This window comes from Melozone crissalis, unplaced genomic scaffold (assembly GCF_028551555.1).
Source record: "Melozone crissalis strain CALT ecotype California unplaced genomic scaffold, PUWL_Pcris_2 ptg000013l_1, whole genome shotgun sequence".
Lineage (NCBI taxonomy): Eukaryota > Metazoa > Chordata > Aves > Passeriformes > Passerellidae > Melozone > Melozone crissalis.
In genome coordinates, this window is record NW_026535791.1 from 13,009,456 (window position 1) to 13,037,340 (window position 27,885).

Consider the following 27,885-nt stretch of genomic DNA (forward strand, 5'->3'; position numbering starts at 1 on the left):
GGGTGACTGAAAGCAGCCAGTGATGCCTCTTTCTTCTTTCCTCCAAGCAGGGCCAGGTTTGTGCAGCCAGCTTGGAAGCAATTGCTTCTGCAGTTAGCTACAGATACTTGGAGTCAAACACTGTCCTGCTGATGCCTTCTGGTAAACAACAGCCACTGAGGCACAGCAGAGGTGTTTTTTGGGGTGGTGAGTGAACATCCTTTGGCTGCACCAGGGTTGCTCCCAAATGGCACCAAGCACTATCAGGATCCTTTGTAGCTCAGCATCCCCTTTGAGTTTGCTCCACTGGCTCCAACATGAGTGTGAGGTCCTGGTCACTCCCCACCACCGTGCCCTGTGGGTCTGTGACCCAACTTATTCATGGTCCAGCTTCCCTGAACACAGGTGTGGGACTTTGCTCCCTGTATTTTGTGCAGTAAAGCTCGGTTTTAATAAATGGAAATATCCCAAAGACTGCCCAGCACAAAACCAGCACCCTTTCTGCTCTTCCAGTCTGCCAGCTCACAGAGGCAGTTTCTTCCAAGGTTGTCTTTTTTGATGACCATCAGTTGTAATGCAGTGATGTGTGCTGTCAAATGGGCTAACTTGGATATTTCTCTCTTTATGTAACAGAAATTACCTGTCAATTTTTTTTTAATGACATGTGTTTCCTTTGACAGCCTTGTCCCATGTTTGGTTGACAAGAAGGCAATAAATCAATTTTGTTGTTTTATTTAGGAATAAATGCATTATTCCTAGAGCCCAGACTAGAATGTAATGCATTTGACATTTCCACATAGAGGCATATTACTCCTCACACACACTGCACTTCACAAAGCAAGAGGTGTCTGAGAAGAAGGAAACCAAATGAAAGTGAGGACTCTGGCTAGTACAAGCTTCTGGTGAGCTGTAGTTTCTCAACAACAGCTGTAAAATGGACTGAAGACCAAATCAGTTAGTGAAGGGAAAATACATAAGGAGGGAAGCGTTTTGGGGAAGAAATGGATCTGGGTGGATCCCATATGTGTGGTAGGGGAGTTCTGCTCCATGGGACCAACTCCTTGCTGGAGCAGTCCATGCTTTTCTGTGTTTTACTTTGCCTTTCTCAGGCTTGTCTCAGTCAGGGCTATTTTGAGCCATGCCCATCCTTCCCTGCTTCTTTCTAGTCCCCAGGCTCTGCAGGAGAGATCTCCCTTCCCAACAGGCAGCATGGGAAGGAGCAAACATTTCTTTGTTCTGAGTCTGTCCCTTCTGTATCTTTGTGCTAACTTCCCAGAGGCCAGACAATTGGCCTGCCACTCTGTGGGAGCAGCTTCCCTTGTCTCAGCTGCCTTATCTCACAGGCTTGCTCTGGAGGAGCAGAATGCTCTGGGCAGGTGGATGAGATGATTCCCTGGCACAGATACAGCTTGTCCAGGTCAGTCCAGCAGGCTCTGCTGAGGTCTGTTGAAGTCTGTGAAGAGGTAATGCCTACAAACCTCGAATGAAGTCCAGGGCTGGGAATGCTGCCTGACTTGGCAGAATTGAAACCCTTGAATAAGAGAATGTTCCCTATGCTGTGCTCAGCTGCTGCAGGAGAGGGGGAAACTCAGCCTCTCTGCACATTCCTCTTCTTCTGTGGTTGTGGACAGCTTGTGCTTCCACAGTTGTTCAAAACACAACTTGTCTTTGGGGTGTATTTGTGCAGCACAGACAAAAAGCAGACCTGTACTCAAATTAGGGAACTGATTTCCTTGTTAAGATGGGGAAAATTTGTTGCACAGGAGCCACACATTTGTTGGGCATATGCTTCCCTTTATAATCAGTTTAGCTGCAAGCTGGGCAGTGGTGGTATCCTTGATTTATAGCAGACACCAGGTCATTTTTGTTCCTTTCAAGGTTTCCTGACATTGCTTTGCAACCTCTGCAAAGCTTCAGAGTGCAGAAACATTACGCAGAATTACACAGAGTGCTCTGAGCTGAAAGGCCCCCACAAGGATCATTGAGTCTAACCCTTAAGGGAATGGCCCAAACAGGGATTGAACCCACTTGCAGAGGCCTGGTGTGTTTGGATACCCCTGATACAGCAACAGTCCTGTGAACTGTCACAGGCTCCGTGAGATGACACCACAGGTGAGTTTCTGAGAGCACTCTGAGTCACAGAGCTGACTTGCTTTTGCTGTGGTGAAATGCCGCTCCTTGTCACAGGGGATGATGTCAAATAAGTTCTGGAGGGGGAAAAAGGTTACTTTTATTCTTTCTCTGCCTTTTCTCTCTTACTCTGGCCAGAGTAGCTGTCACCTCTGATACAGCAGCTGCACCAACCTCTGCAGGGATGTGAGTGCCTCATGTTGCAACAACACACTGGTGCTGGTTCTTCCATTCCAGGTAAATACACCCTCCCATCTGGCTTGCAGTCCTGTCACTTCACACTGGTTTTAGTGATTGCCAGTGGGGTTTAGTGATGCATCTAAAACCATCTCAGGCTGGTTCACTGTGCTGAATTTGGGCTCTTTGCTAAGGACAGTGGTATTTGATGGAGTCTCAGGTTTAGGACACCTGACTTCAGCCCACACTGAAGGTTGACCTTGTGGATACATCCCTGGTTTCCTGCAGGAGACATGCTGGAGTTGAGGGAAAACTCTCTGAATTTCCTCTCCTGCCCTGCCTGTGGGCCCTAGGACAGTGTCCATGAGGGGCCATGGGGAGCGATGGAACCTCTGCAAGGGCTTTACATGGCCTTCATATCTTGGGAAAAAGTTGACCCAGCCCTTCTTAAGGGTTAATCTATTTTTAAGATTAGCTCACACAGAGGTGCTGTTAAAACTTTAAACAACTTCAATGTGAGCTCATACAGGCTCATGGCTGACAGGGACAGGCTGTGGTCGAAGCATCTGGCTCCCTACCAATCCCTGGCAGCCTGGATGAGCCCCTTGGCAGAGATGTTCATCACAGACAGCTTCTGAAAGAGAAATAAATGAATCCATCTGGTGAATTCTGGCTGGGAGAAGGGAAGGGAAAAGGAGGGAAACCAGACAGCATTATCTGTCCTCCACGGCAGGGGAAGGAAGATGAAGTCCAGAAGTGGAGATAGAAGGAGCAAGGACTCATTTTCGAAAAGGAGCAGCATGCAAATGGGGTGATCTGAGGGGAAGATGAGGCAAGTGAGAGGCAGGACAGAATTGTCAGCCCCACTGTCCTCTCTGAGGACATATGCCACCCCTATCCTGGGTATATACCCTTGGAGTTGCAGTGTTTTCCCCCAATTTTCTTCTGAGTTCCAGGAAATCTCCACCAAAGCTGAAGTGAAGCATCACAGGTAACCAGGAGCATATAGCAACAGTAAACCAGTTTGTACATAGTTCCCTAAAGCAGTGAAATATACTTCTGGATACTAATTTTATCATAGAATTGGCCTATTTTGGCAATGTTAAGCCTGCTCCTAAACCAAATAGGAAATGGCACCCCAGAGATGCTGGGGATGCTGGGGCTTGTTCCCATCAGACTCGACTGATCCAAGGCCAAGACCATGTTTGTTGGTTTAACTAATTCAGAGCAATTTGGGCCATTTTATACCTATTTGCTTTCCCTCTTACTTTGTATAATCCCTTTGTTTGCTGAGACAGCCTTAGGCTTTGTGTTTCCTGTGGGAGTGATGGAGCACAGTGACAAATGGAATTTTAAGGGCAATGACTGTGGGAAGGAAACGAGTCCCTGCACCTCTCTGTTTGCCAGGCCAGCTGCACATGGCCCTTGGAGACAGCATCACTCCAGCAAGTACAAGAGCAGCTTTAAACTTGACAGGTCTTTGTTCACATGAGTGCAGCAAACCTGTCTAAAACATCTATTCCTTCCTTCCTTCCTTCCTTCCTTCCTTCCTTCCTTCCTTCCTTCCTTCCTTCCGCCACTTCCTTCCGCCACTTCCTTCCTTCCGCCACTTCCTTCCTTCCGCCACTTCCTTCCGCCACTTCCTTCCGCCACTTCCTTCCGCCACTTCCTTCCTTCCTCCCTCCCTCCCTCCCTCCCATCCATCCATCCATCCATCCATCCATCCATCCATCCATCCATCCATCTCAGAGCTCTGTCAAATTTGTGATTTTCTATCCTGTGATTTTCAATGTAACTACATGCATGCTTTAAGAAAGAGACTAACTCACCATGTTTCCCTTTTTGTCATCTGGTCTCTGTGCTTTTCTTTTACATCCCTGCCTCATTTTCTCTCTCCTTCTGGTCTGCTTTCTCTTGTATTTTATAGGCTTCGTGGTATGGAAATTACTTCTGAAATACCTAGTGCTATTTTATTTATAGCATCCCTGCTTACACAATCCAGTGCTGAATGCCAGAGACAGCAGTGCCAGGCCTGGTTAATGCTAAACACCCCAAACTTCATCTATTTCCTAAACCTTTGTTCTGGTGGGGAGGGAGCATTAACAAGAAGGCACCGCAAGCTCACAGGTGGGATTTTGCTGCCTGTGTTATTTTACCAAGCATGCAAGGGGGATACCTTTTAACAGGGATACGACGACTTTCCCAAAAAACCTGACCACTCCAATGCAGTCTGCCAGCAGAGCAGAAGCTTGCTGCTGCAGCATCTGCTGCTGGGCAGGAGCAGCCCAAGCCTGGGGCTCCCTGCAGAAATGCAGGCATTCCATGAGCAGCCTGGGAGCAGCGAGCTGGAGTCCTGCCTGAGAGGGACCTGCCTTGGACACCCAGCACACACACAGAGCAGAGCACAGCACTGCCAGGGCTGTCTGTGCCACGGAGGGCACCCTAGAACAGCGGGCTCAGGGCAGCAGCCCACCAGGGCATTTCCCTCCTTCCTCCACCAGTCTTGTGCTTCGGGTACCTAGGCAATTGCTTTTGGGGAAATTTCTGATGAGCAAGTGTTTCACCCCCAGTGCAATTTAGCAGCAATTGATAAAGGAAAAGCCATTATCAGGAGACTGCAGGCATGCAGAAGCAGCTCCATGGCCACATAACTATGTGATAAAGCTTTTTTCCCAGCGTTGGTCTACATACACGTACGGAGATTACTATTCATAATAGCTTGTCCAAATCCCCCCCCCAAAAACAGCTGTTTCTTTATGATAACTGAACATCTTAATGTCACCTCCCAGCAAAAGCAACCTAACCCAAGCCTTGCAGACAACTGCTCTCCACCGGTATGAAGCTGATAGGAAAAGAAAACCTTGTGTATGCAGTGAGATAGATTTTTTTTTTCTGTCTTTAGATTTTTTTTAGTTTTTATTCAGTGACTCAGAGTTACAGACTCTTTAATGGATAACTGGTCATATTTTTAAAACTTGGAGAAGACTTGGGTTCAACTTTGCTGCCCTGAGATCTCTGAGCTAGCTGTTGAATTCTGTTGGATTTATCTGGACAGGCTGGCTTAATGGCCTGAGGCTCAATAAGGCCAATGCCGGGTCCTGTATTTTGGCCACAGCAGCCCCGGGCAGCGACACAGGCCTAGGGAAGAGTGGCTGCAAAGTGGCCCAGCAGAAAATGACCTGGGGGTGCTGGTCAGCAGCAGCTGAACATGAGCCAGAGTGTGCCCAGGGGGCCAAGAAGGCCAATGGCATCCTGGCCTGGATCAGCCATAGTATGTCCAGCAGGACCAGGGCAGGGATTGTCCCCTCATACTCAGCACTTGCGTGGATTTACACCTCAAATCCTGTGTCCAGTTCTGGGCCCCTCACTACAAGAAGGACATTGAGGTGCTGGAGCATGTCCAGAGAAGGGCAGTGGAGCTGGTAAAGGCTCTGGAACACAACTCAGGAGCAGCTGAGGGAGATGGAGTGTTTAGCCTAGACAAAAGGAGGCTCAGAGGGGATTGTATCGCTCTCTACAACTGCCTGAAGGGAGAAGTTAACAGAGAACTAAGGGCAAGCATGGACAGTGATGCTCTCGTAAGTGCAGTGCCACATCACTGATTTTGGTCCAGATTTACACCACTAGAGCCAATAATGTAACAAGTAAAATGTACAGAGGCAATGATCCTCCACAGAAAACACTGCTGCAGCCTCTTCTAGCTCTTCCTCACAACTAACCTCCTTCCTAAGTTGAACAGTTGAAATTTCCAATTAAAATCTTTTGGAGCAGAATTAGTGAGTTGGTTTTTGACTTGCAGTGCAGTGTTATGCAGCATGAAGTCCTGGGCATAGTCCAGCACATTCAGTGATGGGTCTTGTTTGTGGCAAGGTGGGTTAATTTGGTGTATTATTTGCAAATGCAATGCACAATGTGGAGACACACTGCTACCAATTACCAAACACCGCTCATCTATTCTAAGGGAAGTGATCAGAGATATCTCAAGTTTTACAACAAGTTGTTAATATATAAGTAAAAGACCTTATTTGATCCTGTGGGATCAAATAGGGCTAAGCCCAGAGACTGCTGTGTGCAGTATATGCTTTCCTAAGGGAAATTAGTGAAACTGCCCAGGAAAGTCCCCTTCATGATTACAAGACCAGGTGCTAAAAGCATACGCCTCTTCTTCCACGGCTGTTAAGGTTGGTGGGTGATTTTTTTGGTGTCCATCTCCTTGTGAGAGACTGTGTTTTGTAAAATCTCGTTTATGAGAAAACCATTTTAAAATGGTGAAGGCTGTCTGGGAATTTTACCCATTACACCTCCCAAGACGTGCTCCTTCATTCTCCGTACTTCGTGGTGCCTGCTGGCTCTGTTATCCCACAACAAGACAGTTATGAAACACCACATGCCCTAACAAATGTCCATCCTTTTGCGACTGTCCCGTGAGAAGGAAGTTCCTTGCCTTAGGCAAGAATGCCTGAAGAAGTGTGGGCCGCAGTCTCAGAAGCTGGTGGTGTACTCGTGCCTTGTGCTGGTCTCTGTGTAGCCCCCAGGGTCCTTTGTTCCCGTGAGAGCCCTTTGTGCAGCTCGCCGTGGCAGCAGTAGCTTGCAGGCTGCCGCCCTGTACTTCTTGGAAACGAGGTTGTAGAGGACAGGGTTGATGGATGCGCTCAGGTAGAAAAGCTGCAGGGCGAATATATTAAAGTACTGGGAGAACAGCATCGTCCTCGTGTCCCGGGTGTTTATAAATATGATCCTGCCAATGTGGAAAGGCAACCAGCAAATTACAAAGGCCAGAACCACCACAGCTATAAGACAAAATAACACATGCGGCAGTTAAGGAGTGAGTTAACTTTTCAACCATCCAGTAAACTAAACTTCACGTGGCTGATTCTGCAGGTTCTTCTAACTGATACATATGATATACAGAAATAATGGCATTAAATCGTTGGAAAAACCATGAAAATGGGAATAGCATCAAGTCTGACTGCTAGTCTTAGAAGTAAAAGGCAAAATTTTAAGCTAAACTGTGAGATGAGGTTTGCTGAGAAAAATGTGAACAGCAGCAGAGTAACATCTGTATAGTAACATCAGGCACTACAGAAATCACCCCTGGTTATGTCTGTAATGCCACATATGAGACAGGAAAACAAAAGTCAGAATGAGGAGTTTTTGTGGACGCTCCACAGCAGCTCCAATTGCTCCAGAGCTGTTGTTTAACTTGCCTGCATCACCGAAAAAGACCCGGGCTGCACCTCAGTCACCCAAGCTCCCACAGCATTTGCTCTGTTGTGACGGGATGGTATCTAACATAAAGACTTCCAAGTGTAGTTGAGCTATTGATTTTTTTCCACTAAAGCTTTTTCATGCATCCCCAGACCATTACTGCTGGAGACAGCTATTTGCCCGGATGGATCTCTAGCCTGAGTCACTTCAGCTGTTCGCCTGGTCCTGTGCCGCATTTTAGAACAATGAGAACAAATACAAACCCTCTTGCGATGGCAACACAGCAGGAGCAGATGAGGAACAATTACATAAGTGTATTATTGTATCCATACTTATAATTATTTTTTTTTATAAATGCATGTAACTAAACCAATCATTTGCAGAGCATCCTCCGCATTTCTCACAGCTTAAATAAAAGGGATGCAGCCAAAGAAAGTTTTCTTCTGAAAAACACCACACATGTAGTGGTGCAGGATCTTTGAGATAAGGGGGCACTGGTCTCATTCAGTGGGTTCTGAGATCATGGATATGGGTGTATCTGTTGGAAAACCTTGTGCCTACTTCAGTGTAAGTACCTTCCTCAAATAAGTTGGTGAAATTCTCTCAGGCTTATTAATTTCTTTCCTTTGAGCTATGCTATTTCCATCCAGCTGATTACACTCTCAGTAAAAGTCTCCCATGTGACATGTAAAAACTACACTAAAGGTAGGCAATAATAATAATTGAGGCATTTTGTTTTATGTTCCTTAGTCTATAGCTGGATTTCTTTTTTCTTACCTTCAGATTGCTCACGACTTACAAACATTAAAGCCCCAAAGCAGACTAAGAACTCTAACTTTCCAGAGTCTGATGCTGGGTTACTGAATGTATGACTCGGAAAATGAACTAAAATTTATCAGCATCCTACACCTGTAGGAAGTGTTTTGGTCTTATGGGATTTGTCTCCAAACAGCTCGTAGGGGCTAAGTTACTGTTTTTCAGCCTCCTTGCACAATCAGTGGATTTACTCCTTGGAGAGCTACAAATGACCACTAAGAACTTGGTTTTCAGAAGCAGAAATTTTCTGTGCAGAGGTGTTGCTGCCAACTGGAAGAGGCTGATGATGTTACCAGAGTTTTCTGAAATTGCAGGATGGTAGCCTGTACTTGATTCTAGCTGGTAAAATAAAGGAAACAGGTATTTCTATGGAAGGCAGTCCTGCTGATGGATGTGCAACGCCACGCGGATGAAGCCTCAGTCGGGAGGGAGCGAAATCCCTGCCGTGGCATTCCCGGGAGCGTGGCTGGGATGTCCCCCTGTGCTATTCCCTATCCTCCCTATCCTGAACGGGAGCTGCGGGTGCTTCAGCCCTGCCACGGCCCCCCAGCCCCGGTCCTTGCCCCAGCCACAGCCCGGGGGGACGGTAGGGGGACTCACCCAAGATCCTGACAGTCTGGCGGTGCCCCTTCTCCCGGAGCAGCGAGCTGGGGCCCCGCAGGCGGGTGTTGCTCCGCCACAGCTCGCGGCCAATGCAGCCGTAGAGGACGCTGAGGCAGGTGACGGGCAGCACGAAGTAGCAGGTGGTCACCCAGAACATGGTGGCCAGCAGGCCGGACTGCAGCGCCTGCGGGGTGGGCTTGCACTCGCGGCTGAAGTCAGTGTGGTTGTCGGGCTGCTCCACGCCGACCAAGAAGAAGAAGGGGCTGGCGGAGAGCAAGGCGAAGGCCCAGAGGACGCCGATGGTGGCTTTCACCCGGCGCTTGGTGACGACCACCTTGGCCTTGAGGGGGAAGCAGATGGCGAGGTAGCGCTCCACGGTGAGGGCGGTGATGTGGAGGATGGTGCAGTAGGTGCAGCCCTCGCTCAGGTAGTGCGAGAGGCGGCACAGCAGCTGCCCGAAGATCCAGGGTCGGGAGCGCCACAGGCGGTAGAGGTCGAAGGGCAGCCCCATGAGGATGAGCAGGTCCGAGACGGCCATGCTGCCCAGGTACAGGTTGGTGGTCGTCTTCATGTCGCGGTAGCTGCGGATGACCAGCACCGTGAGGACATTGCCCGCCACGCCGACCACGAAAAGCCCCAGGCAGACGGCCGTGATGGGAACGAGCACCCACATGGGCAGCGCCAGGCACAGCCGCTCGTCGCAGGGCGGCCACGGCCACGGCCACTCGGGCTCTCCCTCGCTGCCGTTCCCGCCGCCGCCGCCGCGCCGCATCCCGCCGGGGGCCGCGCCGTGCCCGGGGCAGCGCCGCTCCTTCCTCGGGCCCGCCCCGCCCCGCCCGCGCAGGTACCGCGCCCCCGGCCCGCCCCGCGCAGCCGGCACTCAGCCAGCCAGGGAGGGGAGGAGGGAGGGGAGAGGGGCGGCGGCGGTGCGCGCACAGGACTGACCACCAGCAGCGAAAAAGAAGGTACTTTTATTGTCCACAGACTCTTAAAGGTACTTTGCTACATCGTTTTATGTATTTTCTATCAGACTATACAGGTTCGTCTTCATGGAGCCCGACGTTGTACAACCGTAAAGTGATATGTTTGGTAGTGTATCTATAGCGTTTTAAAAACTTTAGAGTTTCTCTTTTTCTTTTATTTATTTATTTATTTTTGGAATGTACAGTATATGAGGTAAAATTAAGATTACATTAAAAACTGTCTTCAATGCAGTAATATGCACTGAGGCTCAAATGGCAAATACACTATTAAATGACTATCAAAAATAGGAGCTCATTTGAATTTTACTATGAAAAACGTAAGTCACTGCAGGTTGCCTGCAGTAACAAATCTTACCGTTTTAGACATTCAACCATAAGAAATCTCTGGGCTGTGACACGCAACCTCATTTGCACTGCCAAACATGGCACTTTTAAGAAGGTTCTAGAAAACATCAGTTATCGCGGTATCCTGCGGGAAGGTATCAGCCTATACGTACAAATGACAAATTAGAAATAAAATGTAAACATACAGTACATTTTAAAGACAGATCGTTCTTGCCACGTGGAGGCCAAGTTCTTTGCCATTTCTTCTTTTTTTTCTTTAAAAAAAACGAAACTCAGCAACATTATTCTACAGCACAGATCATTGGACGTATAAACAATTACAATACATGCCCGTTCTAATATAAGAGAAATTCTTCAGAGATCTTCAAAGCACAAGACAGAGGTTCCTTTTTTTATTATTATTAAGACTGACAGAAGTGTTTAATACTATTAAAAATGCTAAACTGAACACAACTAGAAGTCATTAATGATCCACTATCTTGTAACTCAAATAAATTAAAAGTAGCTAATTACAAAGTGTATAACAAATAACATAAGTGTGATGAGACAAGGATTTTTTTTAAAGATAGTTTCACTACAAGCTTTGTGTCACTGGCAATCATTGACATCTAGCAAGATGTTCAATGGGATACTTGTTAAAATTCAGTCTGGTCATTCAAGAACTCACAAATGCAAGCTCACAAAACATTGATGAGTTATGCAATTGCAAAGTGCTCTAATGCAACATTAACTACATGCAATCAACAATTTGGTACAGTATCCAAAGAGACATTACATTAAACATTAGGATCTCAAGAAAAAAGCAGCTTTAAGTTTTCTGGTGCAAATTACTACACTTCGTCTTCTGATTTGGTGCCCCAAAGAAAGAGAGAAGAAAAGAAAAAAAGGAAGGGAAAAAAGAGAAAGATAGATAGAAACAAAACAAACAAAAAAAGGCAGTGCTTATTTCTGGTGGATATGGCAAGTGAATGTTGGGGAAACAGCAAAAATTCAATAATGAATTTTATCTCAAAATTCTGTTGACTAGCCAAAATCAGAGGGCACAGACATCTGTATAAACTGCATCCAATCAAAGGTCAACTTTGGAAATGTGTTTTCCAATTTAAATAACAAATCTAAGAAGGTCTCTCACACTCTCCCTTCTATATTCAGAAGAAGTAAAAGAGGCATTTTTTTTAAGTAAACACCAAATCCTGGGGGTAAGATAAACCACTTGTGCCATCCCCTTGTAGTCTTTCGAAAACATCTACTTGCAGTGAAGAACTCCACATTTATCAGATAAGAAGCTTCCTTCATGCATACTCTTCCATCCAGTTTATTATTTGCTGCCTGAGAAAAGCCCCTTCTGTTTTTCAGCATAAATCCTGCTTCCCAAATAATTAAGACAAATGAGGAGGTAGAAATACAGCGCTAAATTGCTTTCACAGCATCAGATTAATATTGTGTACAGCACAAGTTTGTTAGTGTAAGTTTTAAATGCGATCTACACATTCTTCCCTGTTATGTTAGCAACCCTTAGAAGTGTGGGCCAGGAAATCACCTTTACACTTGTTTACTGGTTAAACCCTTTTCCTTAAACACTGTGTGCCTGCCCCATATCGAGTTTGTACTGCATGAAGGCATATAAAGAAAAGATTATATTTCTGTGGCTTGCATTTTAATAACATGTGTCAGCCTATACCTACGAGTAAGCATTTTAAAGTGGCTGAGAAAGTTTGCATCAGTCTCAATGCCGGTGCAAAATGCCTGGTTTTGTAAAAGCAAGAGAACAGAATTACTTTTAGATTATGAGAAAGTAAAATGTAATGGGCAGCATTATAAAATAGATCTCTTTTCTTCACTTTATGACGAAGTACTGAATGATAACAGCAATCAGAATGGAAAAGATAGCAAAAAGTGCAAGGATGACAGCAGCACACACTTGGTCGCTCTGTGACCATTGTGTCCTTGTGGTTTGCACAGTGTCCTTGTTGGTGCTCGCTGGAGGCTCAGTCCTCTGAGAGATGAATAGCACTGGGGCGCTGTAGGGGCCCACCAGGTCCTGGTGAGCCGTGGCCTCTTGGCACTGGCGAATGGCACACGCGCGGAATCGGTATTCACAGTTCAGCTGCAGGCCTGTGTATCGGAACGACCAGTCCGGGCCCTTGTAAATCTGGAAATAAGGGGGGAAAAGGGATACTTCAAGTAAAAAAGTACTGTATACACACATGTATCTTAGTATGGTTTTGTTTATGAAGGTGAAGGTAACTAAAAAGGATGACAACTCACCAGTGTTTTCACCCATGCAAAGAAAAATGGACAAAAAGCTCAAACACACAATTTAAATACCAGATAAAGTCTCCAGTTATTTTGGTGAAACACAAGAACTATGCTTGCTTGTGTGGAGTGATGAGTGCACATCAAATATACTCTGTCACAAGCCCCCAGCCTTCAGGTGTTTTAGTGACCACTCACAATGTGATGCAATATACAATATTGTATCATGGGATTTTAGGCAGTTAACTCCACATCAAGCCAATTCATTAAGTCTAATCCAATCCAATGTACTTTGTTGTAGTTATCTGTATTTAAAATATTATGATTTATCCCAATAAACACTGGATCAGGAAAGCCACAGAGTCCTCTTTATGATTTTTAATTTCATCATATTTCCAAGACAGAAATAACTTGTGAGGGTGCTTTTCAGAAGTGTCTCAGTTGGCAGGTTAACATGAGTTCACCATGCTTCTGCATGGAGTCCCTATTTCAGTGAAATCTAAACTCCAGTTTCTCAAATTAATTAAATTTGCAGCTATGTAAAGGTTCTGTGAAAGCCAACAAAACCTCACAGGGGTGCAGTTATAGGTACTTCAATAGTTAGGGAGGTATTAGGTGAGTAGCACAGTGCAATTTGATTTCTCTCTTTAAACCCCTTCACCCTCCCACCTCCAAATATCTGGATTTACTTTATTTAACTGGAAGCACGATACAGAAATATCACAGCATCAGGAGCATTCCCTATAGTTACCATACTGTTAGGCAGTATCCTGAAAATGCACACTAGAAATATAAAGAAACAGGAAATCCCTTCTGATTCCGCTGTTTGAAGAGCTGTTGCTGTGCCTGAGGCACAGAGCTCTCTGACAAGCTCAGCTTTACTGGAATCTACAACCTAGAGACTTTTCTCTCTGAGGCAGGGCAGGCCATCGGAAGTGCAGCTTCCTCAAAACTCTGCTAATGTGGCTCATGCATTTGGGAGTGAGCAAACAGGCCACTGACACACACCCTACTCCAGCTCCAGCTATGCCAGCTAGCAGGGCTTACCATCCTCAGCTGCTTGTCCCCAGTGCCTTGCCAGAAGTTGCCTTCCCCTCCAGTGTGTCTCCTGGGCTATTCATACGGTTGCTTCCTAACCTCTTTAAGATCTTTGACTGATGTATACAGCTCAAAGAGCACATTATTAACTTATTTTGTCTGTAGCATGGAGGGAGCAGTGACATGAGCAATTTGGATGACAGATCAGGAAGAAGGACGAGAGGACAGTGAAGTTTTGGCAGTGAAATAGCAGGGAACAGCTTAGAGCAGACTTCCAGGCAGTTTATTTTTTGTCTGCGTCAAATAAAATTGCCACCATCATGTCTAAGTCTCTTAAAGGCTGTTTTCATACTGTTTACTTCTTGATTGTTCCAATTTTAGTTTCTGCAAATTAGTCTTTTCATTTTATTCTAATTTACTATGATAGACTGCTCTGCAGAGGCAAAAACAATCACACACCTCAGCCTACTTTGTTACTGCCATATTCAAAGAGTCAACTTTATTATCTTGCCCAGGCCATTTGGCAACACACACTGATAATCAAAGTGTGATTTGACTTGGTGTCCAAAAGCAACACTGACCACACCTCAGGAACCTAATGTTGCATTTACAGTGTGGAAGTTACAAAAAAGACTATCCACATGGAAAGACATCTTGGTTTATGGTTCATCTTTTACTGAAAAATTTAACAAATGGCCATAATAAACACAGTGTTGCACTAAAAGTTATGAAAATATTAAGGCCTATAATCTACCAAAACCCAGGTGAAACTTATTTAATATTGAACTATAATAAAATGGTAACATACTAGAATTAACTGTTTCTGTCCTGGAAGGAAAGTTCCTTAGCTTAATAATATGAAACAGTTTTCAAGCCTAATTTCATGTCAAATATCAGGCAGTTTAAACTGTGAAGCAAAAAAACCCCAAACTGGGAAGCAAAATTAACACTGAATGCAGGATAATTTGTACCTTGGCCTTTCAAACTGCTCCTTTACTCTTAGTGTAAAGAGAACCCGTCACCCCTTTTCTCCCCAGTGTCAATTCTGTACCATTAGGTAAAAGATTTCTTTTTGTCAGTTGTTCTATCAGTGGATGGCTTCCTCACCACTCGATGTGTCAAGCTGTATTTAGTGAACATCAGTGTAACCCAGAGAGGCTGTAATTTAGTGCAGAATCTCCTTCTGAAATGAGGGAGATGGGTTTAGGAGATATTACCTTATATTATTTAGTAATAAAAAAGTTTACACTGTGACTAAAACCATGCTGGAACACAATAAGCTTTACTAAATCTGATCTCAACCAGTTTTACTAAACTAGTTATCACAAAGAATAATCCAAGAAGACTACAATAACTTAAACACATCATACCTGTTTGAATTCTGAGTCTTTTCCCACCATGACCTGAAGACAGTAGATAACTGGATCACCCTTCATGGGCTGCAGAACCTCCCATGTGATTTCACAAGTGTGATCATTTATTCTCTCTATCCTTGGTGCTGAAGGAAGGAAGGAAGCATAAGAATGACAGCTAGCTCTGCTTTCCCCACCACATGCTGTCATATTCTAATATCTTTAAAATTATATATTCTACCTCCTATCTTATCTCAGAGAAACAAAATATTAAGATTCAAATTTATTCTTCCTCCAGTGTTTTCTGGAGCAGCAACTAATAATTCATATAGGCCTCTCTTCCTAGTTTAGGTAACACCCAAGAGAAAGCAAATAAAATGTACTAACTGTAAGTCTGCATCATATACCAGAAAGACCCCAACAATGCTTAAAATTATTCTAAACATGCTAGAAAGCATTTTCACCTTAACTTGCCACTCTCCTGGTTAGCAGGAGAACAAAGTACAAACTCCTTAGGTCAAAGAATGCATACACCCCAAGTTTTCCATTTTTGGAGTGAATATTTTAGGCAACTACATGAAAGGAGCCTTCTCCCACTATCCCTACCTGCACTTGAAAAGGGCTTAATATTCTCAATATCCCAAATATAACATAATACCAAAATCAACCTACTGTCCTCCCTCCCCTCAAATGAAAAAAGAAGAACTCTTACCTTTCAAGGCAGCTGGAACAGATTTGGGAGTAGTGAAAATATATTCTTGAGAAAGGGGACCTTCACCAGCTTCATTACATGCCTGAATACAAAATTTGTATGATGTTGACTCACTGAGTCTTTGAACTTTGTATGTATGACATGGTCCTCTGTATAAGGATACAAACCTGAAAATGGAACGAGCAGCTGATTTTGAACACAGACAAGGACTTCCGAAGCAGTATTGTCTTGAAATGTGTTCCCATAATTTCCCAGAATCTAATGAAAAGCCCAGAAACACTTATTTCACAGTTAAACAGTGTTCTGGCTGTTATAAAACAGTAAGCTCATTTTCCAGGGGCAAGTTTTTATTTCTCATGTCTTTGAAATAAAAATCTCTTGCACAAAGAACACTACAGATTCTCTCTTACCAAAAATGTTCTTAAACATTTTAAGAAACTATTTTGCATTTGAAACAATAAGAAAAGACAGCAGTTGTGTCTCTCAATGAACTGCATTTTTTTCTGCTTGGCCATCTACTCCTCCAACATCTTTAGCTTTTCAAAATTAGGTAACTAGGTTTTAGCTTTTTGCCCCTTTTCAACTGTCCCTTATGACACCTAAAAAATGTGCCATGGATCCAGTTGCTTTTGTACATCATTGTTGGAGATGGTCTCATGCAGACCTGCACAGGAGGGCAGAGTCACACTTGTAGTGCACACCAAATCTGTTTCTGGGAGTTTTGTACACTGGCCACTGTCCTTCATGTGACAATTCTTGCACAAACTGATCATGGCAACTCTTGTTTGATTTTCAGTCTTGGTGTCCCCAGGACACAGCACAAATTTCTCTCTTCCTGCAGGGGTTGTCATCTACTTTTGGCTTTTTCTTGTCTTTTAGATTAGAACAGATGGTACCTGCACATGATCTAGTCTTTAGGAATGAAAATTAATTTCCTTCCACTTAAACAGTCTAATTTATTTTCCTCCTTACAGCACAGCAATTTCACATAGTGTAGCTCTTTTATCTTTTTTTTCAAGCTAAAGCTGCTCATCAGACATGAAACACTTTGTAGCAGTACTGCTTATTTTACCATTTGGGTAAGGGTTCTTTCTGTACCACCTCAGCTGACATTCTATTTAACATGAGACAAGGAATCCCTCAAAGTAAATTTTCCACTAAAATAACTGCATATAAGGCAACAGGGAGTAAAGCATTTATCCCTTCTGATATTAAGTATATAAAATTTACAACACTGATTGGACTTGTTACTTTGACAAAATATTTAACCAAGAGTGAGGGAGAAAAGTGTGCTGGTATGAAACACAGCATTAAACTCTTCATGTTGAACTGTAAGTAAAAAACAATGAAGTTTTTTGTCTTGCACTTCTCAGCACAGACCCTAGAGCCTTTCTTGCCTTGGCAGAAGAGATGACCTCCTACATCTGCTGTAAATTCACCAAAGCACAAAGGAATTTTGCCCTTTGCTGCCATCTCCCAAGCATCAGACCACAGCAACACTGGGCAGATTAAAGCAATGCCAAAACCAACCTTCCATTTTTATCCTCCATTTGAAGGTGGTACTGGATGGAGTCAGTTAATGCTTTTGCAGTTCCCTCTCCCCACTTCAGCTTGAGAGTCTGAGAACTGTATGCAGCACATTCCAGGCGAGGTGGATCTGGGGGGAGAGGCTTTGTTTTCAGTTTTATGGTGTGGCTGAAAGGACCCGCTCCAAGACTATTTAGGGCTTGAATTCGTACCCTAGCATTTGGAGAAAGAGAGAATAAATTAAGTTGAAATTAGATTCTAAAAATAACTGTCATTAAATAGAGAAGAATGGTACTATCTACAATAAAGACTTTTATCAATATTATGCTTTGATAGACTGTCAAGAATATGCAGGTGATCACTTTCCGTACATTTTAAGGAGCTGGCTTGATTAGAAATAAGAATACTCAAAGTAGATTCACATTAGTGACAAGATGTAAAAGCTCAGTGAGTTACTTCAAGAGTGGTCCATCTTTCTGACTGTGCAGGCCTCAAACCAAAATTTTGATAGCCACGCTGCAGTGATGAGGGAAGGTCAAAAAGCCCACCCCAAAGAGGGATACCATATCTGTGACTGCTTTATCAGGTGAGTTCAAGGATGACTATCAGACATTTTTATGGACTTTTTTGAACAGATCCTATTAATGTGAAAATAAAGCAATGGTACCCAGCCACCTCTCTTATGTATCCACCAGTAACACATCTCTGGGCACTTGCAAACACAAGCCCCCTTGGGTCTGTCTGCAAAGTGAGAGGGGGAAGCCAGAAGTCACCAAAGGACACAAAGCTGAGGAAGCTGTAGAACTTGATATCAGGGATAAGGTAGGGTTTTGTTTTTTTCTTCTTTGATACTCCAAGGAAGACAACGTACATTAGATTTGTAAGTAAGAATTAAAAGACTTAGCTAAGAAATTTATTTCTGAAATGGAAAAAGCAGAAAACAGAGGCTCTTTACATATTTCACAGGTAGCCACAGGGAGCAAAGTGTGTCTAATTTAATTTTGCAGACTTAACATTTGCTTGTCCAAAATAGTATCTAGGTAACTGGAAAAAAGTAATCACACTAATTAAATTTTGAAACAGTCAACCATACAACTGCAAAATGTGGAAACACAAATGTGCATGCAGGCTAAAGAAAAAATATTTCTCCTTCACTGCAGTAATTTTTAACATTATGCTAATTTACTACAGCCCAGAACTAAGGTTAATACATGCAATTTTTCATTTGCACAAGGAGCTGACAATGTATTCTATTAAAAAAAAAAACTTATGTGGGCAGAAGTATCGACCTATCTCTGCAATGGGAATGACTGTCTTATTCAGTCTACTGACACACAGAGCAACAGCTCTTCAGATTGCCAGCATTATTGTTAAATAATTATAAAGCACAAAGAAACACTGTATTCTCACATAAAACCATAAAACAGTAATTAAGGATTCAGAAAACTGCATAGCCACATGATATCCTAATTATACTGAAATCAGAGTGTGTTAAAAGTCTGACTTCAGTGGGACTGCCATTCTCCTTTTACACTGAGGACATGTATTTGTAACAGAGATGTAGTGTCTTCAGGAAAAACTACTGATTTTTGCATTTATATTTTTCAGTAACCCTTGGACTGAACATAAGGGATGATTTCAGCAATCATCCCTTGATGATTCTTCAAAAGAGATACACAGCTGGCTGATTTTTCAAACTGATACTGTTCATGCTGACTTCCACTTTTTCTGAGATAAGGCACTGCAAGTTGCCATAAGCTGTCATTAGACTGGGCATAGTCCTTCCTTGGATGGATTTTACCTTTTCAAACAAAGAAGCCACCAGTCCAAAATCAGTTATGAATCTGAATATGTGATGTGAATTCAGTTAAACTGACACATTACCAGACAGATACAACAATACTGCAATAAACTAACATAAATTATTTTTTGGAAGAAAATAAAAATAGCATGTCTATTTATGATGATCATCATTACAAAACTTCTTTTTGCTCCATGGCTGTGCACTAATGTGTCTCTGAGAGTAATAATGAAGACAATAAAAAAAACCAAGGAAACAAAGCATCTGCTCTTGTGGAAGAAACAATAGGCTGTCAAGTAGCTGTGCATCACATACCTGTAGGTAGTATCTGGCTGTAAGCCATCTAGAAAATAGGTCAGATCCTTCCCAACAGTTATTGGCTGCTTATCTCCAAAGTCTATGCTGTAGCCAAGGATTTCAGATCCATGGTCACAAGGTTCTTCCCAGCTTATAGCAAGGCATGTGGAAGGAGAATAGTGTGGACTTTCAATTTCATCTTCACTTAGTCCACGAAGACAGGTCACAACTGCAGGTACAGAGGCTGGAGTCATACATGCCACTACTTCACTGAAAGGGCCTGCACCTGCAACATTCACTGCCTGCAAATCCAAAGCAGACCATGTTAATATGGTAGAGTCAATTCCTGTTTCCAGATTTCATTAACAACAGTTTTATACATCTTTACCTGAACCCTGCAATAGTATATAGTGGCAGGCAAAAGCCCTTTCACTTCACAGCTGAGCCCAGGCCCACAGTAAGAGATTTGCATGCATCCTTCCACGCCGCCCCACTCCAGTCGATACTCCGTGACATCAGCTCCATTACTCACTGGCACCTTCAAAATGGACAGCAATCATTAGAAGCTAAATATACTGACATACGAGAAAAAAATCAACAAAACTCACCATGTCTATATTTTGTTTTTGTTCTAGAGGAGTCTTACACTCTCATTTCTTTGCTCATTGTTAATTTAGTACAATACAATTAACAGGCAGAATCTGATACAAACTTCAGGAAGTTCAACTAAGACAATTGCAAACACAAAGTCCTGGACTGCTACAAAAAAGTACAGACTGAGGAGCAACCTATAACAAAAAAAACCCTTGTGTGTCCTGGAGAGAAAGTTGAATAAGAATCAGCACTGTATGTCTGATGAAGGTTAACTACATATTGGTTGTATTAGCAAATGAGCAGCAAGAAGAGTAAAAGGAATAATGATTCCCCCCTACTCAGTACTTGTGAGGTTGCATCTCCAGTACCATGTCCTGTCTTGGGATCCCCAAAAGGAGATGGACATTGACAATTACTGCGTGACTCTGTAAAACAGACATCTAACATCACTCAAATTAACTCTACCTGAATGTTTTATGGTGTTTTTTAAAAAAGGCTTTGCCTTGTAGATATGTAAGGAGGGCTCCTCTGACATTCCTCCAGTAGGAAGCATGAACACTCCTTTCCAGGTAAAGCAGTTTAATTTTTTTTCTGTACAGTCCTGTAACTCAGATACTTCACCCCATCTCTAAGCCACTAAAAAGCTGTGTTTTAAAGAGTATTCCCAGATAGAATCTTTCTTTTTACAAGCTTAATTTTTATCTATTGCATTTTTTAAAATCAGATATCTAAATACTATGGGTTTATAGGAAGTCTGTGAGGCTTTTGCTACATTATTACTGATGTAATTATATAAAATTAAATCAGATTATAAAACCAAGAAGCGCACAATTAACTATTGTATTATGTGGATACACTGTCTCTGAGGAACTATAACTATGTTAAAGAAAAATTTTAAGAGAGAGTGCATCACTCAGAAATGCAGAGCAGCAGCTGTGGCAAAACTTTTAAACAAAAGAACACAGTAACATCCAGTACCTGCAGCCTGTCCAACTTAATGCTGCCATAATGGCATGATGAATGACTAAAGTTTTATCTATTGGATAATCAGGTAAGTTTGCTTACAAATAAAGTGATTAAAACACAGTATTAGACTTTTCAAGCTGAACTCAAAAATGCAGAAGATCATTATGTTAAGACAGCATGGCACTCTTACCTCCCATGACACCTGAGCACAGGCAGCAGATCTGCATGTCACTTGAGGGGGCTTGCACTGATCTGGGGGTCCAGGTGCTGTAGTTATTTCACATTTTTCTGAGTAAGGTCCAAACTGTTAAAAAGGGAGTTGATACAACTACACTGTAAAAATGAAATTACTACTTTAAAAAAAAAAAAACAGTTTACCACAGTAGGGACATGTAACTGCAACCTGAAACATTGTATTATTTCTTTATAAAATAAATTTCTGTGGACTGTGGATTCAGGATTTATTTCAGTATCTGACTATTGTCCAGAACAGCTATAAATTTTTCTTCACTCCAGCAAATGCAACGTGAATAAATTTGACACTTCAAAGGTCTCTTGGGAAAACCAGAAAAGTACTATCCAAAGCCTTATTCTGAAGTTACATCATGGCTGCACTGGAACATAAACCAATTGGTACTGCCTATTTATACCTATGTAAAAGAAATAAAGGATTCAAAAACTGCTGAACAATGAGCCATTCTTTGCAGGGTGGAGGGAAGATAAAAGGATAGTGCTTTAAAGGCTTAAGCTGCAGACCTCTCCACAAAGTGTCAATGCACCCTGACAGTTTTCAATGAAGTGTACATTACTGAACAAATCAGGACCTTGGGTACATAACTAAAAAGCTTGTTCTACAGCAACAATTGATTTAAACACATTTAATACTCCAAAAAGGGAAAATAGTCTTGTATCTGATAGAACATGTACTTAGAAGTTAAACTAAATATAAAAATGGAGAGTCAGGAAACACTAATTATTACGTTCTGAACATCAACAGCTGTAAAATTAAAGGTCAATCAATTTAAAAAGCTGCATACAAAAATAATTTGCTACCTTACTTCACCTGAGAATAGTGAAGTTGTAACAGTGCTTTAATAAAGTACTTAGCATTTCCTAATGATTTCCTAATATTATTTTTCAGATAAAAGACATAATTAGCTGTTTTCTCTTCCCTTCATCTAAAAATCCCCTTCATTATAAACTGATGTTTAACTGTCTGTTCCCACACAACAATATGCTACGTGACCCAAATGACTCCACATTTGGAAATTCTTATTTTAAAATTACTGTTAAATGCTTCATTTGAAATAAAAAATCCTCAATACTGATTGCAGTCTCAGTAATGAATTTCATTTCAGACTGCCTCCTTACCCCAGCCTTGTTAGCTGCTCTCAGTCTGAAGCTGTACATCCTCCCTGGAAGAAGGCTGCCCACTGTGCATTCAACATCAGAACCCTGGTAAACCTCTCTGTGTTCATCATTTTCTGCCTGAAACATTTCCAGACCATAACAGGTAATGGGTGAACCACCATCTACCTGAGGCGGTCCTAGAAATAAGAAAAAGAAAAGCTCATTTAATTTTAACATGTACTACATTTGGATCCCTTACAATCTCTAACACTTGCAATAAAATTACCCCAACGCAGCTGAATTTCTCTTGCTCTTGGTCTGCCCTGTAGCCTTGGAGGCTGGCATGGACCAGGAACCACTGCTGGTGTCTGCACCAGTAAGGAATCAGTTACCTAAAAAAGAAAGATAGATTAATGAAGTTATCCAGGCCAAACCAAGAACTATCAGCTACGCCATAAGCAAAGGCAAACACCTCAGTCAGAAACAAGATCATCCCCCTTTTCAATGACATCTTCAAATATGTGAAGATATTGAAGTGATCTAGTATGTATTTGTCATAATAAAAATCATGCTAAAATAATCACACAATATGCAAAATTTGCTTTTGTATTTGGGTACACATGCAAGGAGTAGAATTAAAAACAATGGCTAATCATCAGTACAACCTAGTACAGATGCTTGAAATATGACTTATTCAATGTAAATTCAATCTATTTTGCATCAGACTGCAGTTTAATGAGTTCTAAACCCTTACTCTAAGGGTTATGTACTTTCCATGGAAAAACCTCTCAGAAAGCAAAGTGGGCAGAAGTGTCAACCAGAAGAAATTAAAAAAAAAGATATTTCAACTTTTTCATTGCTTAGCAATACCTAATGAGCAACAAGTTTCCACCTCTGATTTGAAGTTTAAGCAAAAATTACCTAAGAACATAACACATGCAGCAGATGGCACTGACTGTTCTGGATGCAGACAGAAGTGAGCAGAGACAATGAGGGGTTATTAGCTTCAGCTTGATACAGAACAAATAGGAAATTGGAAAGCCTTCAGGTTTACAGAAGAAATGAATCTCAGAATCTCATTTCACAACTGGTTTCTATGTGTGTTCAAGAAAGAGTGGACTGGATGATCTGCTGCTTTTCAGCTCCTTTGAATATATTGTTGCACTGAACAACTGCTGCTACTTAAAAGTTTTGCATATGTTAATGAGAAGCTGCAGAAGAGTTAATTACATCTTCATAGATCTTCTGTTGACTTCTGACACCTTCAGAAAGTATAAGAACTTTCTGGAAATTATTTTCTCTTTGGTACTTAAGGTTAATTCTAAAATCATGGGGTTGGGCTGTAGGGAAGTACAGAACAAAAGGCAGAACAAAAATCTCCGAAGACTTGTGGACTGATGACTGGGAAAGCACTGCAAGCCAAGACAGCATTGAAGGAGTCCAGATTTATTCCTAAGGTAAGGTGGCTGTAGTCAAGGTTATCCTTGCAGGAGACTTCTGTGTGGAGGAAGAGCAGATACATTTCATGTCACAAGGCAGGGCTGGGTAGAAATCACACACACCAAGAATGGAAGGCTTTAAGATTTTTGTGAGAGCAGCTTGACAGGAAAGCCCTGCTGGAAGTCTGCAGAGAGCCAGGGGTGACTTTGTTACACATGTTGTTGAGAAGGCAGAGCAAATACAGCAAGACATTTTGGCACTGGCAGTTGAACTACACTACAGAACTGACAGTGCACATGTGTGTGTGTGTAATGTGTGTGTGTAAAGGAGAATAGCATGGCACAGCAAATTGTGTGGGAATACTGAAAAGCAGGGCAATCTAAACATTTTAACTGTGCTTGGGAGAGCAAGGGAAGCATAACCCTGTAAAGCTTGAGTGAAGACTTCTTCCCCTGCCTGCTGGGTTAACTTGGCTACTCAGACAAGTAGGAAATATATTAAATTCATAGAATCACAGAATCTTCTGAGCTGGAAGGGATCTACAAGGATCATTAAAGTCCAGCTCCTGGCCCAAGAGAGCCCCAAGAATCACACTATGTGAGAAACTATTGTCCACATGCTTCGTAAACTCTGTTATGCTTGGTGCTGTGACCAATTCCATGGGGAGCCTTTGAAAGTACCCTTCTTAAACTGCTATACTGGGATAGGCCTTAATAAATAACATTGTATAAATGTCTCACATAGGAAAAGTATCTGTTTCTGTAAATAAGACTATCATGTCAAACAAAATATATCAGGAAAGAATACTCAAATATTTCTCTTTAACAAATGAGCAGAAACTCACACCACTGCGCAGCAATACTGGAACTTCTCTGATGTTCTAATTATGGCTATTTTGTTAGGCACTTCTGCACAACATTTGCTTAAATATCTACTGGACCAGATTTTCTTACAGAGAGAATTTTATTTAATAAAAATATTAGTTGATATTACCGTGCTTTGTCCTCCTTCCCCAACGCAATATACACGTAACCGGTAGGAAGAGCCCGGATTCAGTCGGTCACACACATGTTCCCTCGCGGCTCCGCTGTATATTGTATCCCACTTGTTCCCTGAAAGGTTAGGAATAAGTGTGCAGTGAGCCAAAGTGGAATTTGCCACACTTCAGTACTAGCCACAGCAGGTATCCAAATTTCACTAAAATAAGTGTGTGCCTGATGTTTATGAAAAAAAAAAAAAAAGAAATTGAGACTGGTTTGAATTTCCTGGAAGATTCTATAATTTCATAAAGTTTCTTACATGTAGATCTGCTGAAGTGAAATAGCTTCCTTATTTGGGATTTACCTTAAATAGAAAAGAACTTACTTGGTCAGCAAGCACATTCAACATCATTACCAAATAAACAGGAAAGATACAAAAGTAAAATTTTTCATGGAAAACAAGCTTCAAATTACATTATCATTTTGCAGGCTGTAACTACAGTTTGCAACTGGTGAAGTTTGTTCCTGTGTTCCTGAATGGCCCAGAACAATGTGAAATTCTGATTCCATTATTTGCTACTCTTAAATTAGAAACTCTTGAGCACTCTGTCTTTCTTTTTAAGATATTAAGCAGGGAACCTGAGGACTTTTAATGAAATCTCCAACAACTCGATACACCGCAGAATTTAGAAGGCTGGGAATGAAACATAATGCACAGCTCACTAAATGTGCATGAAAGGCTTGGGTGCATCATTCCAAAGTGGTTTAATGTGGACACGTGACAGAGAGGGGAAAGCAATAGACAAACAGCCTGAGAGGGCTCCCATCATATCTGGGGGCAGTCCTCTGTCTTAATCTGACACAGCACTGAAGAAGTTTAAACTTTCATTTTTGATGTAACTGTGTTTCTGAACTCAATAAGGCTACTTAACTAGATTTTTAAATAATTTAGCAAGATAGGTTTATGTCCAATTTAGAAATTCTGTCAGTTTCCTTTCTGTATGAAAGAACAGAAAAGCAAATAGCAGAAAGTTACCCCAGATGCGTCATTGTTCTCTTTTAATAGTGATAAATGGAGTACAAGCTTTTCTTTTATCAGCCATGCAGACAACAAAGCTACATGTCCCTGTCTTCTTGCCCTAAAATGTCTCAAGTGTGTCATTTCATTTCCAAAACTGAATAGACCTAATTAGTAAGTTAAACAAAAAGCAGCTCTTGCGTCACAGAATTTTGTGGCATCTCTCTTTTCTAAATCAGAGGAAAATAACTTCTTATGTACAAGCATCAATGTGCCTCTATTTTCTTTTTGATGTCAGTCCCTGGCAATAACTTTCCCAGTCATAACACACATTTTATTTCTTCCCACATGCACACAGAGACAGGAAAAAATCCCCACACAAGTGAATGCCAATGTACGATCCTAATACTTACCACTTGAGCCTTCAGACATTTCCACAACATATGTATGTATTGCTGCTCCCCCATTGTCTTTTGGTGGATCTATAAAAAACAGCAATATTCCAACTAAGTGAGGTAAGTTAAATGGCTTTATAGCTTTTGGGGAGGATTTCCCAATGGCAAAATCAACAGACAGCTGGAGATGGGTGCTTATTTAGACAGAGAGCATACTAGTCCAGGGCAGCAGCAAATCATTCCAAGCCCTGTTGTGTGAAAGCCAACTCTCAGCCCTTCTGAACAGTCTACACAGGAGAAGGGACAAGGGAATCACCCCTGGGAGATGCCACAACAAACATTTCAGTCTTAAGTGCCTGAGCATGGATTCAGGGTCACAGACTCTAATGTAATTTGGACCATTATCATATGGATTTGTGTATAAAAATATTTTGAAATTTAAGGACAGAATTTCAAAAACCTAACTATTTTGGGACAGAATAAAATAGTCAAGAGCTCTACACTTAAGACTTATCTCTTAACTTCTAATATATCACTAGAAATTGAGTGCACTATCCCCCCTGGTACAGTATTCATGTACAAGATAACAAATCTACAGACCTTTCTTTGACATATTATCCTAATACTGTTTCTCAAAGATGACTTAGAAAACAGCAAAATTAAAGTAATGTGAAAAAACATTTTGAACAAATATAAAGACAGCATTATACTTCAACACAGAAGGGTACTCATGCCTAAACATCACATTATGCTTGTGCTGGATGAAATTATGTTGGCTCTTAGGCAAGGGTTATGTATCATAAAATGCCAGCTGAATAAAAAGAGACTTAGATGGCAGATAGCACTTTTTTGGTTGGAAGGAAATTATTCCAAATGGAAAATAAAATTGTCATGATAATTACCACATAGAAAGAGCATCACGGTTCCAAATAAAGACAATTAACAGTTTTATATATAAATTGATATTTTAGATCGTTTTTGATACACAAACCAGGTATTTTCAATAACTTAATACATTATGCATTGTACATAAAAGATCAAGTCCTGAGGTAGCAAAGCACTCTGGGAAGATACAAGGCTGGACCTGCTGAGTACTATTTGTACTCTTCATGTAAGTTTCTTATTACTGATGCTAAAGAATTAAAAGCATTATTAAATGGAAATAGGTGAGAAGTGACAATAAATGTAGTATTTTACTGTTTGATTTTCTGCTAAAGCACTGCATGGCACAGTACTGTTTAACCTTCTCCTATTTTACAGCATAAGGCTAAAAATTCCTGAGCTTAAGGAAAAGTTTCTCAATATCCTTAGCAAATAAAAATTTATCTCTCAAAACCATATAGCTTGAGGATACAGGTTGAACTTCAATCTTCTCTTTCAATAAGAATCCAGAATGACATGCACCTACTTTTTGTGCCAGGGAAACAGAACTTCTCAGTACATCAATTAACCACACTTTTAGAAGAGTTGCAGTCCTCTGCAATAACAGTCCCTATCACAGTTAGTATATTATTTTTCCCATATAATTAGCTGTACTGCCACACTAAGTATTTTGAGACAGTATTTCTCAATATAAATGGATCATATTGGCTCAGTTGACTGAAGCGTTACTGAAGTAAAACCTGACCTTCTGTATAAAAAATATTTTATATATATAATATATATTAAAAATACAGAAGAAATACTCCAATTAGAGCCAGAAAACATTCTTACCCCAGATTATTTTAAAACTCTGTGCATGAATTTTTCCTTTCACTGTGGGTTTTGAAGGTACTCCAGGTTTATCTGGACAAGTAATGTACTCCACTGTCTCACTTGGACTGCTTTTCCCTTCTGAGTTATAAGCAATGACCTGCAAATATATATGAAATACTATAAACACATTGGATAGTGGTATGCTATTCACTGTTTATGGTAA

The 27,885-nt window shown here is 41.7% G+C and overlaps 2 protein-coding genes across 5 annotated transcripts in view; both read right to left on the reverse strand.

Annotated features, from left to right (window-relative positions):
* Nucleotides 1-6,768: 6,768 nt before the first annotated feature.
* On the reverse strand, nt 6,769-9,685 carry MLNR (motilin receptor). The gene is made up of 2 exons (XM_054271380.1): nt 8,911-9,685; nt 6,769-7,076 (listed from the first exon to the last, which is right to left on the reverse strand). Exons 1-2 carry the CDS (start codon nt 9,683-9,685, stop codon nt 6,769-6,771), a joined length of 1,083 nt encoding a protein of 360 aa, XP_054127355.1.
* Nucleotides 9,686-9,866: 181 nt separating this feature from the next.
* FNDC3A (fibronectin type III domain containing 3A) overlaps nt 9,867-27,885 on the reverse strand; it is a 111,107-nt gene continuing 93,088 nt past the window's right edge. For all 4 annotated transcript variants that reach the window (XM_054271376.1, XM_054271375.1, XM_054271377.1 and 1 more), the window contains 12 exons: nt 27,681-27,819; nt 25,986-26,054; nt 24,568-24,686; nt 22,421-22,526; nt 22,156-22,331; nt 20,975-21,088; nt 19,613-19,762; nt 19,243-19,526; nt 17,130-17,339; nt 15,600-15,766; nt 14,906-15,033; nt 9,867-12,393 (listed from right to left, as the gene is read on the reverse strand). In XM_054271376.1, coding sequence (XP_054127351.1) covers nt 12,079-12,393; nt 14,906-15,033; nt 15,600-15,766; nt 17,130-17,339; nt 19,243-19,526; nt 19,613-19,762; nt 20,975-21,088; nt 22,156-22,331; nt 22,421-22,526; nt 24,568-24,686; nt 25,986-26,054; nt 27,681-27,819 — 1,977 coding nt within the window. In that variant the 3' untranslated portion in view covers nt 9,867-12,078. The remainder of the gene's footprint in view (nt 12,394-14,905; nt 15,034-15,599; nt 15,767-17,129; nt 17,340-19,242; nt 19,527-19,612; nt 19,763-20,974; nt 21,089-22,155; nt 22,332-22,420; nt 22,527-24,567; nt 24,687-25,985; nt 26,055-27,680; nt 27,820-27,885) is intronic.